Source organism: Coregonus lavaretus, assembly GCF_964263955.1.
Source record: "Coregonus lavaretus genome assembly, chromosome: 31".
Classification (NCBI taxonomy): domain Eukaryota; kingdom Metazoa; phylum Chordata; class Actinopteri; order Salmoniformes; family Salmonidae; genus Coregonus; species Coregonus lavaretus.
Genome location: NC_140018.1, coordinates 20,183,414 through 20,199,123, shown reverse-complemented (window position 1 = coordinate 20,199,123; position 15,710 = coordinate 20,183,414). Strand labels below are relative to the sequence as shown.

General features: G+C 41.5%; 1 protein-coding gene across 1 annotated transcript in view; it reads left to right on the top strand.

Annotated features, from left to right (window-relative positions):
* LOC311106661 (intraflagellar transport protein 172 homolog) overlaps window positions 1-10,043 on the top strand; it is a 32,256-nt gene extending 22,213 nt beyond the window's left edge. The window contains exons 34-47 of the mRNA XM_084149055.1: window positions 1,682-1,791; window positions 2,980-3,109; window positions 3,291-3,389; window positions 3,873-3,982; window positions 4,686-4,749; window positions 5,165-5,251; window positions 5,363-5,590; window positions 5,726-5,842; window positions 5,946-6,041; window positions 6,410-6,469; window positions 6,723-6,821; window positions 7,079-7,232; window positions 8,667-8,758; window positions 9,234-10,043. Of these exons, the coding sequence (XP_084005181.1) occupies window positions 1,682-1,791; window positions 2,980-3,109; window positions 3,291-3,389; window positions 3,873-3,982; window positions 4,686-4,749; window positions 5,165-5,251; window positions 5,363-5,590; window positions 5,726-5,842; window positions 5,946-6,041; window positions 6,410-6,469; window positions 6,723-6,821; window positions 7,079-7,232; window positions 8,667-8,758; window positions 9,234-9,323 (1,536 nt within the window). The 3' untranslated portion in view covers window positions 9,324-10,043. The remainder of the gene's footprint in view (window positions 1-1,681; window positions 1,792-2,979; window positions 3,110-3,290; window positions 3,390-3,872; window positions 3,983-4,685; window positions 4,750-5,164; window positions 5,252-5,362; window positions 5,591-5,725; window positions 5,843-5,945; window positions 6,042-6,409; window positions 6,470-6,722; window positions 6,822-7,078; window positions 7,233-8,666; window positions 8,759-9,233) is intronic.
* Window positions 10,044-15,710: the final 5,667 nt, after the last annotated feature.

Genomic DNA, 15,710 nt, shown 5'->3' with positions numbered 1-15,710 from the left:
CTCTCGTCCTCACAAGAACGTACTCGAGATCTTCCTTTGAGAATGAACTTGGAGCATTAGAGTGTGGAGCACGGTAGTATGCATATTGAGAAACACCCACTCTCTTTATGTTTGAACTGGGCAGAACTGACACTTCAGACTTGTAATTGTTAGTCAGGAGCTGACTGGGTTGGTTTTCAAGAGGACTTTGGAGATGTTTATTAATTAAACAATTCCATATATACTAAGCTATATGGAATTGTTTTAAGATCATACGAAGGATCATTTAGCTATTGGATTTGGATTATTTATTTTTTTGCTATCAAATGAAAAATAATTTTTGGCCTTACTGCTATATACCCATACAAATGCATTGAATAACAGATACACTACATGGGACTACAGATACACTACAGATAGTCCCCCCAAAAAGTTTGTTCTGAAGTGTTTATTCTGAAGTGTCTGTCCTATAGCTGAGAGATATAAGAAAGATCAGGAAACATAAGTATATATATTTTTGTACATGTATTTAACCCCTTATTTTTGGCGCTAAACAGTCTCCATATAGACTTCCATACATTTTCTAAAACTGGTCCTGGGGGACCTTCAGACACCTGTGGACGTCCTAGAGCAAAACAACTGACATGTACAGTACCTTCGGAAAAAGTTTGGAACCACCAAGACTCTTCCTAGAGCTGGCCGCCCGGCCAAACTGAGCAATCGGGGGAGAAGGGCCTTGGTCAGGGAGGTGACCAAGAACTGATGGTCACTCTGACAGAGCTCTAGAGTTCCTCTGTGGAAATGGGAGAACCTTCCAGAAGGACAACCATCTCTGCAGCACTCCACCAATCAGGCCTTTATGGTAGAGTGGCCAGACGAAAGCCACTCCTCAGTAAAAGTCACATGACAGCCCGCTTGGAGTTTGCCAAAAGGCACCTAGAGACTCTCAAACCATGAGAAACAAGATTCTCTGATCTGATGAAACCAAGATTGAACTTTTTGGCCTGAATGCCAAACGTCACATGTGGAGGAAACCTGGCACCATCCCTACGGTGAAGCATGGTGGTGGCAGCATCAGGCTGTGGGGATGTTTTTCAGCAACAGGGACTGGTAGACTATTCAGGATTGAGGCAAAGATGAACGGAGCAATGTACAGAGAGATCCTTGCACTCAGGACCTCAGACTGGGGCGAAGGTTCACCTTCCAACAGGACAACAACCCTAAGCACACAGCCAAGACAACACAGAAGTGGCTTCAGGACAAGTCTCTGAATGTCCTTGAGTGGTCCCGCCAGAGCCCGGACTTGAACCTGATCGAACATTCCTGGAGAGACCTGAAAATAGCTGTGCAGCAACGCTCCCCATCCAACCTGACAGAGCTTGAGAGGATCTGCAGAGAAGAATGATATCTCTAGCTTAAACTGACAGATTCTTATGGGGATTTTTGTATTATGATAATTAGATTTCCACGGGGGCGCTGACATCGACTCTAGTTTTTTTTTAAATCAGAGGGTTCATATTCTAGTCAATTCACTATTCTCTGTGTTCTGGGAGTAGCTTTACAGAGAACACTACAGGTTAAACAGAATACTGCGCTCAGCAATGTTTTCATTCCATAATTCACGCTGGTTGTTTGGCTGAATGTGCTTCACAGAAATTGGTGCTCCCGGGTACTGAGTGTTGTTGTTTTGTTGTTGTCTCAGGACACGGAGATGTGGAGTGATGCCATGCGGATCTGTAAAGAGTACCTCCCCAACAAGCTGAGCATCCTCCAAGAGGAGTACGAGAAGGAGGCTACCAAGAAGGGCTCCCGGTGAGCAAAACACACTCACACACACTCCAATAACGTCTGTGTTTTTATAGCACATTTTCCTGGTTATTATAACATTTTAATAACTCTGTTTGTGGTCTTGGAGAGGCAGAGAAAATGTGTCTCAATGTTACATGTTAAACGAGAAGGAGAAGAAAGAAACGTCTATGTACATACTGTTGTTTTGTGGTCTGTTATTAATCTATATGCGCATTGGGTCCATGCGTTATTAAAACATGGCAGCTTTTTATCCAAAATGTAATCCATAATGAGCAGCTAATTAAAGTGCAGACACGCAGCGCCTCCATCCGTCTCCAACCATCATTTCCCTGCTTTTAATGACTTGTGGGAAAACATCAAAGACTCGTCAAACGGAAAGTAGGACATTTATTTTGCACAGTCTTCAGTTCAGGCCCCAATTGAGAGTAATTTGGCCCTCTTGTACTGTCAGTCATGCTCAATTGAGAGCCAGAACTCTCTAACATATGTTGCCTTTCACTTTGACTCTTGTCTCTATCTTTAACATCACAAGGGTTGGGTTTGTAGCTCAGTGGAGGAGAGGGAGAGATCTAAGATTTTAATGGGAGAAGTCTGTGTGCAGTGCACTGTGTAGAGCAGGGGTGTCAAACAGACGAGGGGGTCCAATTGGGGGGTGAAAACGAACTCAATATACTTTAAAATGACTAAAACCAAACCGAAACTGTTTAGAAATGATAATGGACCTACATTCATACAGTTTCTTGACTGTGTCTAGCTCACTAAATAATCACTGAAATGAAAGCTAGACAGTCGGGGAGCATATTATTATTTAAAAAAATTTTAAAGAACATGGATAGAGGACAATTTTTTGCACATTTTTACAGTGAGAAAACATAACACATTTTCAGTGCGGCCATCCGGACCCCGTTGAAGACCGAATGTGGACCCCGGGGCAAAATGTATTGTATTTGCCTTCGCAGTAGTGTCTTAGAATACTTCCTTGACTTTAACGCCGACAGACATGTACAGTATTTTTTCTGTTCTTAGAATGGGCTTCCAAGTCTTTCGTTCTAGTTCTGTTATTCCCTACACATCCATCTGGTCCCTCGATTACTTACTAATGCAGCTCAGTTATAGCTAATTCATAGGTCCAAGGAGGACATGTAAATGTTTTACTGACGGTGTGTGTGTGTTCTGTGTGTGTGTGCGCAGAGGGGTGGAAGGCATGGTGGAGCAGGCCAAGGAATGGGAGCAGTCTGGGGAGTACGCCCGGGCCGTGGAGTGTTACCTCAAGGTCAAGGACTCCGCCAACGGCCCCCTTATGGAGAAGTGCTGGATGAAGGTACATAAAAGAAGTCCAGGACTGGCAATGAATGTCACTATAACATAACCCACACATGCTGTCCTTACAAGCCTCTATCTGTGGCCCTGGATGTACAGTCGTGCCATGTAATGTTTACTGTGTGTTTCTGTGACCCTGAGTGTAGTGCCTCAATGTTTTCTGTGTGTGTGACCTCCCCCAGGCTGCTGAGTTGGCCATCAAGTTCTTGACCCAGGAGAGGGCTGTGGCTGTGATCCACTCTGTGGGCCCTCGCCTCACCCAGCTCAGGAAGTACAGCGCTGTGAGTCACCACACACTTCCTGCTTGATCCCTCAATACTAACAGGCTCTTGATATTGATCATTTAGTGTTATTTTGTAAATGCATGGTTTTAGGCTGCTGTATGTCAACTGGTATGTGAAATTCTAGTGTAAAAAAATACAAAAGTTCCATGCTTTTTAGAAAGTATATTATTATTGAGTGTAGCAGACAGGTATCCAACCAAGGATTTCATAGACAGGACCGTTATGTGCCTGTTCATAGGTACTCTTGAACAAAAAATAATGTTTAAAAAATGTATTGGACAAAACTACATTCAGCAACAGCTTTTATTAATCTAAAGGTGTGTGTGGAGGCCATTCTGCCAACGGAAGCGATGGTTTTGGTGCGAGTGTGATAATAGAAAAAGTACTTACTTCCCAAAACAAAGGCGCCCATGTTTTATGCCTAATCTCTGGCGTCCTTCAAGAAATCTTTTGAGATTCCAAATGTTTTATTTTCCTCAGGCGGCTGAGCTGTACCTCAACCTGGACCTCGTTAAGGAAGCCATAGATGCATTCATTGAGGGAGAAGAATGGAACAAAGCCAAGAGAGTGGCCAAGGAGCTGGATCCAAGGTGAGCCTGTCGGTCGGGCCCACCACTACAGCTCTGCCTGGTCACCCCTAACAACAAGCCTAGCGGGCTAGAATACCTCTTCTGTCATTAGGCTACAGAGAGAGAAAACACACAGAGGCCTCATAGGCACCAGTCAGCTGTTGCTGCCTCTTAAAACAACACAAGGCCTAGGACAGAGGTAGCTCCAGTCCTCTAGTTAATGAATGGGATGAGATTCCTGTTTCATCTATTCTGTATGTTACATTATAGTCATTTAGGATCTTATCCAGAGTGAATGACAGTAGCTAACTTTACAGTGGTTGTTTATTTATTTATTGTACGTTTTGTAAAGGTCAATTTGATTAGACAATGTGTTTAGTACAGTACATCTGTGTTGTGATTTGTCTATCTGGGGACTATTACCTGGCTGCATTGCTTTCATGTACTCCAACTCCTGAACAGTCATTATCCTACATAATAGAGGATAATAGATTATATTTTACTTTCCTTCTACATTGTGCGTCTATCTGAACAGCTCCATCTGTTGGAGGCTTGAAACACTTAAAACATTCAACTCTGGCTGAAAATGGTAGTTCTTATCATATACTGTAGCTGTTTTATTTTATTCTTGATTGTTTGCCGTTTTCAAGCACTTTGAGATAATTTTGGTAATGAAAAGCACTATAGAAGGTGAATAAATTGTTATTATAATATATTCATGTAGGTTTGAAGATTATGTGGACCAGCGATACAAAGAACACTTGAAAAACCAAGGCAAAGCAGATTCAGTAAGTAGCTACAATTTAACGTTAATATGTATCGCAAATAATAAGCCAACTTCTAAATTGTGCAAGTACAGTATAATTTACAATAACAAAATGGATCCACAGTCCTTGTTCTATTTGTTATGCCAAATCAGTGTGGCTCAGTAGCACTGACATCTCTAGTTGAATAATGAAGTCTACCTGGTGAAAAGTGAATGGCATATTTCGAAGTTGTCCTGCATAATGCACCAAAGACTTCATAATGTGGGTGTTTGTAACCATCAGTCTAGTTTTGAGACATGTTTCAAAGTTTCAGAAAGCAAACTATTACAAGGCTTCTTACCATTACCTTATAAAACGACTAAATGTCATTTTGTAGTCGTTTTTATAGATAAGTGTACACTCTTAACCACTAAATGCTGATCTTCTCTGGTTCTAGCTGGTAGGAGTGGATGTCATGGCAGCTCTGGACATGTATGCTGAGAGAGGCCAATGGGAGAAGTGCATAGAGACTGCTTCCAAACAGGTACTGAGTCTACCATCAACACTCCTTCTTTAGTTTCATTGTCTTTCATCCTTTTCTCTGTATTTTCTCAGTTTTATTCTGTTATTGTTTTTATATTTTTTATATTTGTAGAATTACAAGATCCTCCACAAGTATGTGGCCCTGTACGCCACCCACCTGATCAAAGAGGGCGATGCAGAAAAGGCCCTGAACCTGTACGCCCAGCACGGAGCCCCAGCCAACCCCCAGAACTTCAACATCTACAAGAGGATGTTCCTGGATCTGCTGAGCCTGCTGGGTAGAGACAGCGCTGAGTCCTTCCGCATGTGGGCTGACCTGAGAGACGTCATGCTTCTGCTGGTGAGTACAGGACCAGAGAGAGACAGGGGACTATAGTGACAGTATCAGGTCACAGTGTATAATGACCATATATGGTATATAGTGTGTAAGTACAAGGGTCTGTTTTTCATGGTCTCGTTGTCTGTCTGTTTGCAGTGTGAGAACCTGACCAAGTCTTCAGAGGCCAACTCTCCTGCCCACGAAGAGTTTGAGCAGATGCTGCTGATCTCTCACTACTACGCCACGCGATCCGCTGCCAATGGGGTTGACCTGGTATATACTGTACTCACCCTTTATTTTACCCAGCCAGTTTTTGTATAGTAATAGCTGCGGTACACACTCACGTCCTCCATCTCTTTCCTCTCCATCCCTCCAGGTCAGCGTGGCTGCCAAGCTGTCCATATCCCTGCTGCGCCACACGGAGCTCATCCCAGCTGACAAGGCCTTCTACGAGGCAGGCATGGCTGCCAGGGTAAGATAACTGTTCGTATGAGCTTCAGCCAATCACGGGAGGCAGAGAGGGGCTTGGGGGGTTGGTGTTGCTAGCCCCCTGGGAAATATTCTGATCAATGTCCACTGAGTCTGTCTGTGCTCCAGGTAGGCCCGTTGGAGGTGTTATGAATACGTTTGTGCCCAAACAGCATTGTGAAGTAGCCTATCGCCCCACGTTCACAATGAAATGATTTTGGAAAATGAAAAAAAATGAAATTATTTTGGAAAATGGAAAATCTCCCCACTCGTTGAATAACTGTTTTTCTTTCATATGTTTTTTTCTACTTCAGTATTGGCATTTAGTTGTGAATGTCAGGCTGATGATGATAAATGTGATTATCTCCACAGGCTTTGGGCTGGGAGAACATGGCCTTTATTTTCCTCAACCGCTTCCTGGATCTGTCTGATGTGAGTCTCCACTCAGCTTTACCTGAGGCGGTTTCACCTCAGCTTTACCTAAAGCTGCAGACTTTTTCACTGAGCATAAAATCTTCACAAGTAGCTTATATGATCGATAGCAATATACATTTTATCATAACAACAGTGATATGAGTAACTATCCCACATCACATTTTGTCTGTATCCGTTGTGTTTTAATTAGATTGTTTGAAGAAGAGGTAGTGAGTGAATGTTGTCTTGATGCCTGTTGTGGTGTTTCCAGGGGATAGAGGAAGGGAACTTAGATACTCTGGACCACTCTGATTTCCAAGACACTGACATCCCCTTCGAGGTTCCTTTCCCTGCTAAGCTACACGTCACTGTAAGGCACAAGTAGATTTTTTGCTGTGTCATTATAATGTCTTATAACATGACAGGTCTGAAATGTTGTGGTGATGTGACTGCTCTGTGCCAGTGTTAGTTTGATAGCTCTATATCATTGTGCGGTTATATTGTTGGCTTTGCTATGTTACTATATAATGACTGTGTGTAATGTTGCTGTACTGTGACTGCCTGTGACATTAGGCTGCAATGGTATTATGGTATGAGGCTGTTGTTGATCTTGTTGTCGTGTCCAAGGATGCCCAGCGAGAGGAGATCCGTGACTGGGTGTTGACGGTGTCCATGGACCAGCGGGTGGAGCAGGTGCTGCCCAAAGACGAGAGGGACACCTACGAAGCCTCTTTACTGGCAGCCAATACGGGCATCCGCTCCCTGCCCTGCGTCATCACAGGTAGGTGGGAGAACCCCCCCTACAGAGCACCTTACCCTCTCCCTTCTCTGTTGCATTACCCTGGTGTCTGGGACTGTACCATATCTACTCTAGGGGCGTGAAAAGTATTGGTGGGTATGAGGGGGCTATTACTGGAGAGTATTTTACCTTAGATAATTATTTTATAATTGCCATGTTATTACTGTTATTTGCATGCATTCACAAGGTTTCATATGAACCCCAACATATTTTGTTCTTCAACCTAACTAGTTGATGACAGGTGAGAGTGTGTATACTGTACTGGTATGCAGAGCAGAGGTGCTGTCCAGGGTGCTGACTCCTGCTTGCTCAGAATAGGCCTGCACCAAACCTAAATGACAGAGTGAAAAGAAGGAAGCCTGTACAGAATAAAAAATATTCCAAAACATGCATCCTGTTTGCAATAAGGCACTAAAGTAAAACTGCAAATAATGTGGCTAAGAAATTAACTTTTTGTCCTGAATACAACTCGTTATGTTTGAGGCAAATCCGGCACAACACATCACTGAGTACCACTCTTCATATTTTCAAGCATGGTGGTGGCTGCATCATGTCATGGGTGTGCTTGTCATCGGCAAGGACTAGGGAGTTTTTTTGGATAAAAAGAAACGGAATAGAGCTAAACACAGGCAGAATTCTAAAGGAAAACCTGGTTCAGTCTGCATTCCAACAAACACTGAGAGACAAATTCTCCTTTCAGCAGGACAATAACCTAAAACACAAGGCCAAATATACACTGGAGTTGCTTACCAAGATGACATGGAATGTTCCTAAAGTGGCCTAGTTACAGTTTTGACTTAAATCGGCTTAAATCTATGGCAAGACTTGAAAATAGCAATGATCAACAACCAATTTGACAGAGCTTGAATAATTTGTTTAATAATAATGTGCAAATATTGTACAATCCAGGTGTGCAAAGCTCTTAGAGACTTACCTAGAAAGACTCACAAGTGTAATCGCTGCCAAAGGTGATTCTAACATGTATTGACTCAGGGGTGTGTGAATACTTATGTAAATGAGATATTTCTGTATTTCATTTTCAATACATTTGCAAAAACATGTTTTCACTTTGTCATAGGGGTATTGTGTGTAGATGGGTGTAAAAAAAAATATTTCATCAATTTTGAATTCAGGCTGTAACATAACAAAATGTGTAATAAGGCAAGGGGGTATTAATACTTCCTGAAGGCACTGTAACTGACAAGACACAGTGGTGTATAACCTCTAGTATACAGTACAGAGATGCAGTGCTATCCAGAGATACAGGGACTGACTGGTCTCCCACAACACCCAGATGAGTGTGTTGTGTTCAGGGAGGCAGTTAGCAGACCCACGTACGATGGCAGATCTGTTAATTGGTTGACTATTAATATGAATGCAATCATAATGAAAGCTCTCTCTCTCTATGCAACCTAGGCTATCCGGTCCTGCGGAATAAGATTGAGTTCAAAGGACCTGGCAAGGCAGCAAACAAGGATGACTGGAATAAATTCATAATGGCCACAAAAGTAAGAAGGGGGTTTGTTATGTTAGCTCTGTAGTCTACATCACTGTGCTTGTTACCTCCTCTGCTGATTTAGCTGCTAGTCCATCAGTCCTTAACTGCATGAAACACTGGGTTTGATTTATTATGAATCCACACTTTTGATCACAGGCACTCACGCAGGTTTAGAATGTACACAGTGTAAAGTTGAGTCTTGGGGGCCAGAGAAGGGCCCATTTCATTTCAGTGTGTTTCATCATCATCCTTCCTGTGTGTGATTTGGATTGCAGAGGTGTGATTTAGTTAAATGGACTAATGTCCACAAACAGAGATTTGAAGACCCACTTTTTACATGTATGCCTGCTTGCATGCACACACAGGCACAAATACGCACTCGCACACACACACACACACACACACATACACATTCTTCCCTGTGGTTCCCTGTATGTGTGTGATCTGATATGTGATTAGCTGGTCTGTGTGTGTCCTCCTCCCAGACCACTCACAGCCCGGAGTGCCAGGATGTGCTGAAGTTTGTGAGTCAGTGGTGTGGAGGTCTCCCCGCCTCCGGCTTCTCCTTCCACTGACAGGAACAGGCTGCTGAAAACTTCATCTCCACCCAGTGTACCACACACCAGCATACCCAACACTACAGTAACTTACCATCTGCTCAGAGCCACCGCCGCCTTCTCTGAATTATTTAATCCATCCTCGCTCCTCTCCTTCTCCATCTCTGGTTTGGTTTTAGTGTTAAACAGTTCACATCATTCTATAACAATAGACTGATATGAGAGGACCTGCTGTGTTACTGCTTCATTCACTTCATTCTGACATCAGCACAGTCCTTACTGGCCTCCTATTGGTCACTTAGCCCCTGGTGTCAGGATCCTGTGTCACCATGGGGATGTCTGTATCATTCAGCAGAAAATTCCTCCTCTCTTTGTGTCTCTGTTTTACCTCTGTGATGTGTGTATCTGTGTTTGAGTTTGTGTTCATTCCCATTTTCTCCTATGTTCCTGGTACTGTAGAAGGAATGGCGTAGGCACCAGCCAACGTGTGTGTTTATATTTAGTTGAGAGACTTTAAAGATGCCTTTACACTTAAGGTGATGTATCTTCGTAATCAGAAGTGCTGTTATCTGTAATAAGTGTTCTTTGTTCTAAAAGTAAAGTTTCTGAATGATATGAGAATTTAACATAATGCACTTTAGAATTCCGTATTGGCTTTATGTATTGTTGGTTTATATGCGGTTTTGAATGTATTTCATATGTTGGAAATATAGTTAAATAAAACATATTCGGAATTAATTTCTTCTAATACTCAGGTCTTGGTTATTAGACCGATAATATAAGTAAATGCAAGTCCACCTAGAAAATGAGTGTACCATTAGGCCTCATTGTTTTTGCTAATTGAGTTGTTCGACCAAACTGACATTTTGTTTATGACCACAAGGTAGACCACACAGCTCAGTGCATTTGTTATCTATTATAGCCATTAGTAGACTACCTGCTATTAAATTGGGTTGTAGGTCTATTCAAATGTCATGAATCATTGCATCCTTTTAGCAGTGTCCCTTACATACCCACTAGAAATGCCCACCCAAATAAGGATCATTGACTTCTTCCCAACATAATATAAATACAATTTATTACAATTTTTATTTTAAGTGTGTGTGTGTGTGTGTGTGTGTGAAAATTATAAATTCACAGAACGGAGGTCAGCACAGCCGCTGTGTGATGGACAGGTCTTGCATTGAGTGTATGTATCTCCTCAGAAAGGTAGCACCGAGATATGGTCTTTGTCAAAATCTTGCAGGGAACCCACCCTATTTTTGTCTTCATACGTGACAAAAAAAAATGGCTGCCCACCATTCTATCATCCATACAAATTCTTCCAGAAAACCTCTGGTATGGTATAAATGTACACTCCCAAATTATCTGATTTCTAATTAGATTAGCCAATACAAAAAAACTATAACCCGCGCGTATAAAGGTTTAGTTAAATACAGGCCTATCCTACCTCAATGCGGTGCGTAAAACCACGCACAGTGTACTTTTACGCATCATAAAATGTGTATTGTTTGCGCCTTTCTCATAGTGCCTCTTCAGTTAAGCTACTTCCAAAGATTAAAAATAACACTTAGTTCACCAAATTTTGCGGTCAGTGTCCGCTCAAAGTTTGAGGCCTATAAATTCAGAAAAGCGTTGAAGAAACTGAGGCATATTCAAGTATTCCAATTTCATATTGGCTGCATGAGTATGGACTGAACTGTCTCAGATATTGCCTGCACTTTTAGAATTATACATAACTTTCCTTTTGTCACAATATGTTTTAATTGAAAGTCAACACAGCGTCTTGTGTCATATCCCAAAAACATATCCACATGTTTTTAAGTAGCCTAGGCCAAATTTAAATCAGTGCATTGAAATAACTTTTTTGCCCAAAATGAAATGGGCCTAATGTGATGCATACAGGCATGTCAGGCCTGTGTAAAATGTTACTATCCAATTGGAATAGGGAAATGTTACATAATTTGATACAATATTTTCTTAATGTGTTTAAATATGATAGAATGGCAGCCTAGGCCTAGTCTGCACGTCATTGTTTTTTCTTTCGATAAGAATGTAAAATATCACATCTGAAATCCTGTGTTATAATAACCATAAATGTTTATTGCAAAGAAACAGAATAAACTAGCCTAAAAACAACTTTAAATGTAGGTGTCAGAATGGACACTCTTCAACCGTCTTCATGATATGTCTCCAAAATGATTGTACGGTCTTCATTTGTCTGGAACGCCTTTTAATTTGAGCAATTAAATCATTAGAGATATGTTAAATTTGTATAGCCTGCATAAATAATATTTTTTAAACCAAACGTGCTCATTGCTTTGGAATGCTTATTCGTACTATGAGTTATTATCTCAAACTACAATAAGCAGAACTTTTTACCGTTAGGTATTGTACTTGTAATCACTCTTTGTGGGTTTATTTATAAATGCAAAGGCATAGAGGTAAAACATAAACGAAACAAAGTATAAAAAACATTCATTTTTCCTGTTACTCGAGTTGTTTTCAGAGGGCATATCACCCATAATCAGGCTGACGTTCACACCATATTGCATGGACATTCTTGTGAGGAAAAGTGGCAAATTTACAAATGTAGGTTATGCTCCTTCGTTCGATTTGCCTGCAAAAAGATACCAGTCTTCAACATTTAATTTCTCTTAAATACAGAATCTGTCGAAAGGAAAAATACTGTAAATGACTGATTTATTAATTTAACACAAGCTATGTCACTATTTCTGTTTGTGATAATGCACTTTACCAACAGAAACATTTCAGGAATGTTATCAGAAATATAGAAAATGAGTTTCATTATGCACATTTTAACTATCAGCATTCTGCATTGCAGTTTGACAAACCATTTTATAGTTTCACATTTGTGGATTGTCTGAACATAGTGCACCCCCAAAAAAGCTAAACTGATGCGTAATTTATGTGGTTTAAAAAAATATATTCTTAACATTATTTTGTGCATTGTGAGATTTTATTGCCAACAGATTGGTATACAACAATAATCATAATAGCAGAACATTGCAAAATGTGCATGCATGCAAAACGTAATCCACATAATCCACAACCCTTTTGTGAATCCCTGCTGATATGAGAGAATGTAATCACTGCGTTTTGCATGGCTGAAAAGGTCCATCGTATCACATAACTGCACAAATCCTCTTACTCTGACCTGAAACATGTATAACAATAGCCTACTGTATTCCATTTGACATGCACTGCTAGGCCGCACTACTATTTCCTCCACACGAATTATGTCACTGATGTCCTGATTTCTACTGTGAATTTGCTTTTACGCATCTCAGGTTGACCATACATCACGAAAAACGTTGTGCGCATTCATGTGTTTGCCTCTTTCTTTCCATTATAGGAAGTTATGCAATCCATTTCAGAGTCCTTCACTTAACATTGTCATGTTAATTTGCATTTTATTACCATCCAGAGTCACTTCTATAGCTTCTAAGTGTCCCAGTTAGGAAACCATAAAGTTCTAAATTTTCCTACTCCACCCTTATCCGCAAGACGCAGCGTGCTCACTTCTATGGATGAGATTTCACCTCGACTTTACAGCAGTTAACAAACAGTGCAGGCTATAGCAGAGAATTGAATGGCGCGCTCCAATCGCTTCCTGCAAAATGGCTAACACAACGCACAGGACAGAACCTTCAAGAAATACCTTTCACCTTTGGAAGTACGAGGCTTGTCTGACGACCCATTATAACGGCAAACATTAACGCACACTCAACGCACATCTCGATGATATTTGCCCTCTCTCTTGGCATTCACCGCGTGCCTTAATTGTATGGACATTTAAATCAAGGTCCGCTGTGAACACGAGGAGAGACCGGGCCCCTTTAGTCTTTCTCTGTGTCACTGTAACAGGATAGCTAGTGTACAATGACAACTGCCTGACGAGTTGCAGTGCGCGTGAGGAGGGCAACCTTGAAAGCAGCGATCTTGCACCAAAATGTACGACTACGTATTTCACCAGCTGGCGAAACGTCTTATCTAATAAAGTAATGCTCGTGCATTGTCATTCACCGTGGCATTACTGTCACCCCTTGCCGTGGTAAAGATGCGGGTGGACATTACAAATAATAAGACCAAACTCTACTGATAAGAAAAAAACGCACACAAATAACTGTTATGTCATATTACATTAGCCTGCCTATCTTGGCAGTGGTAACCTCCCGAGTGCATGAGATGTAAGCCTATATTATTATGTATCTTGAATATAGATAGCCCGATCCCTGATGCAACGAACGCCAGGCCCGAGTGACAGCAGCGAAAAGACAGCGCTTGCTGCATTGGGTCCTGTTGCTCAACTCCCACAAAAAAATAGAAGAGGGCCCATCTGGCTTCTCATCAGCTTTGTCAAGTCTTGAATACGTTAAAATACTAATGACCTAGATAGCTCATGCAAAATGCAGCAGAGGTAAGAAAGAGGGGAGGGGGGGGGGGGGGGGGTTAGGAGGCACAACGAGAGTCATCCCCGCTTTTTGTGGGGTCGGGCGGGGTGGGTTAGGAGGTGGAGGGACTGAACGCACCTGCATCATAAGGGGGTTAGCTCAATATTGGAGAAATACAGTGGGCGATACAATGTGGTAAAGCTGACACACACACACATTGGTTTGGGGGATAAACAGAAGCCATATTGACAGAATCAAGAATACATTGTCACATAACGGATAGAGAAGGTGCTAAATGTAAAGAATATAGGCTAGGCTATATAATAACAATCCCATATTTAGTAGGCCTAATAGCACTTTATTTAGGCTACAAAAATAACAAAATACATGCATATTTAGCCTACCTAGGCTTAAGGTCTATGCGAATTTAAATTAGTTGCACCCCCCTTTAGAAAAACAGAATAGTGTGTCAAAACGCAGAGGAAAACATATATTTTGACATTTGCAACAATTCAGCGGAACAACTTACAGAAATGCCTTGCCGAGATGCCTTTACAATCAACTCTCATTTCCCCCAAAACAACATCGAAACAGTCCGTACATCCGGTTGGGTACCAAGGATGATCTCCTCCGCTGATGATGCTGAACAAAAATGTCCTGTGACATCGATTCTGCTGTATTGTCTGCGCTGCCAAGGTGGAAATTGGTGCCATGATGAAAACACCCATATATTCCACTGATAGTGCTCTAAACGACCCGCCGGACCTGTTCAAAAGATGGGGAAAATGCTAAAAGGATAGGTTACATCTAAGCGGCACACTGAGAGGAGAGAGCTTTGGTGCAGTCTGGAGGCAGAGCCAGCCGAGACTGTCATGCAAAAGCGTCTGATGCAAAGAGCCATCTGACAGAGAGGAGGAGAGCAACCCAGTTTATCATCGCCGTGCACAGTTTAAAGCGCGGCCCCCCTGCTCCTCTCCCTTGTGCTGTTCATCCACTTCTCTTATGAGAATTATTCAGAGGGGAAGAGGTAGCATCTGCCGGTTTACTAAACAAATCGGAGGGGTTTCGAAATGGGACGCTCCAACCCCCCTTTTCCCTCACTCTTGTAATTGACATTACCGAGATTACCAGATGATCTATACACCTTGCAATAAGCATAAAGACAATAGACATGTTGTTGGGCAGAAAAATACACACGATTGCCTTAATCATTACATTTTGCATTTACATCATTTTTTCTGCTGAAAATATATTTACCATCGACGTGTGAAAACAAATGTGAATATCTGATGCGTTTTTATAGGTTACATTTTCAATTAGCACGATAGTCTACCGTACGAAATATATGTAAGCCATACCATAATATATAGGGGCCTAATAGTATATCCATGAATAAGTGTAGGCATAGGCTGATATGGCGAAAGTTAGTCCTTTTTAACTAAATCTAGAAGGATAAAGACACCATCTCTCTCGAACATATATCGGCTCTTGCGGAATGCATAATTATCAAACTGCAAGTGTGCCTAGTCGAATAATGAATTATCGATGTTTCTCAACAGCTGTGTCCATGTAGGCCTATAGGCCTACTGCTGTATTTTCATACTCGTCCAATCATATGTGAAATAAATATTTTGCTAACATGGCGAGAAACCTTCATGAAGTATTGGGAATCCAAATATGCCCACCCCAAATGGGCCGTCTCCATATGGCCTGTCATCTGTTCGTTCTCTCCCCCAACCCCCACCCGTCCTGTCCTGTCCCATACGAAGGGCATTGATTTATTGTGATTTTCCGTTATTCATTCGAACCCTGAATTAAATTACACACAGATGACAAAATTATTAAAAATAGTATAATGTACGCCTAGACCGAATAGGAGCTATCCATGGTAAGATAAATAGGCCTACATTGAAAAGGATCAGGCTTAATTACGGTACGAATAATGCACATTCTAATATAAATGTTCTACTATTTTCAATAATTTCTGTAA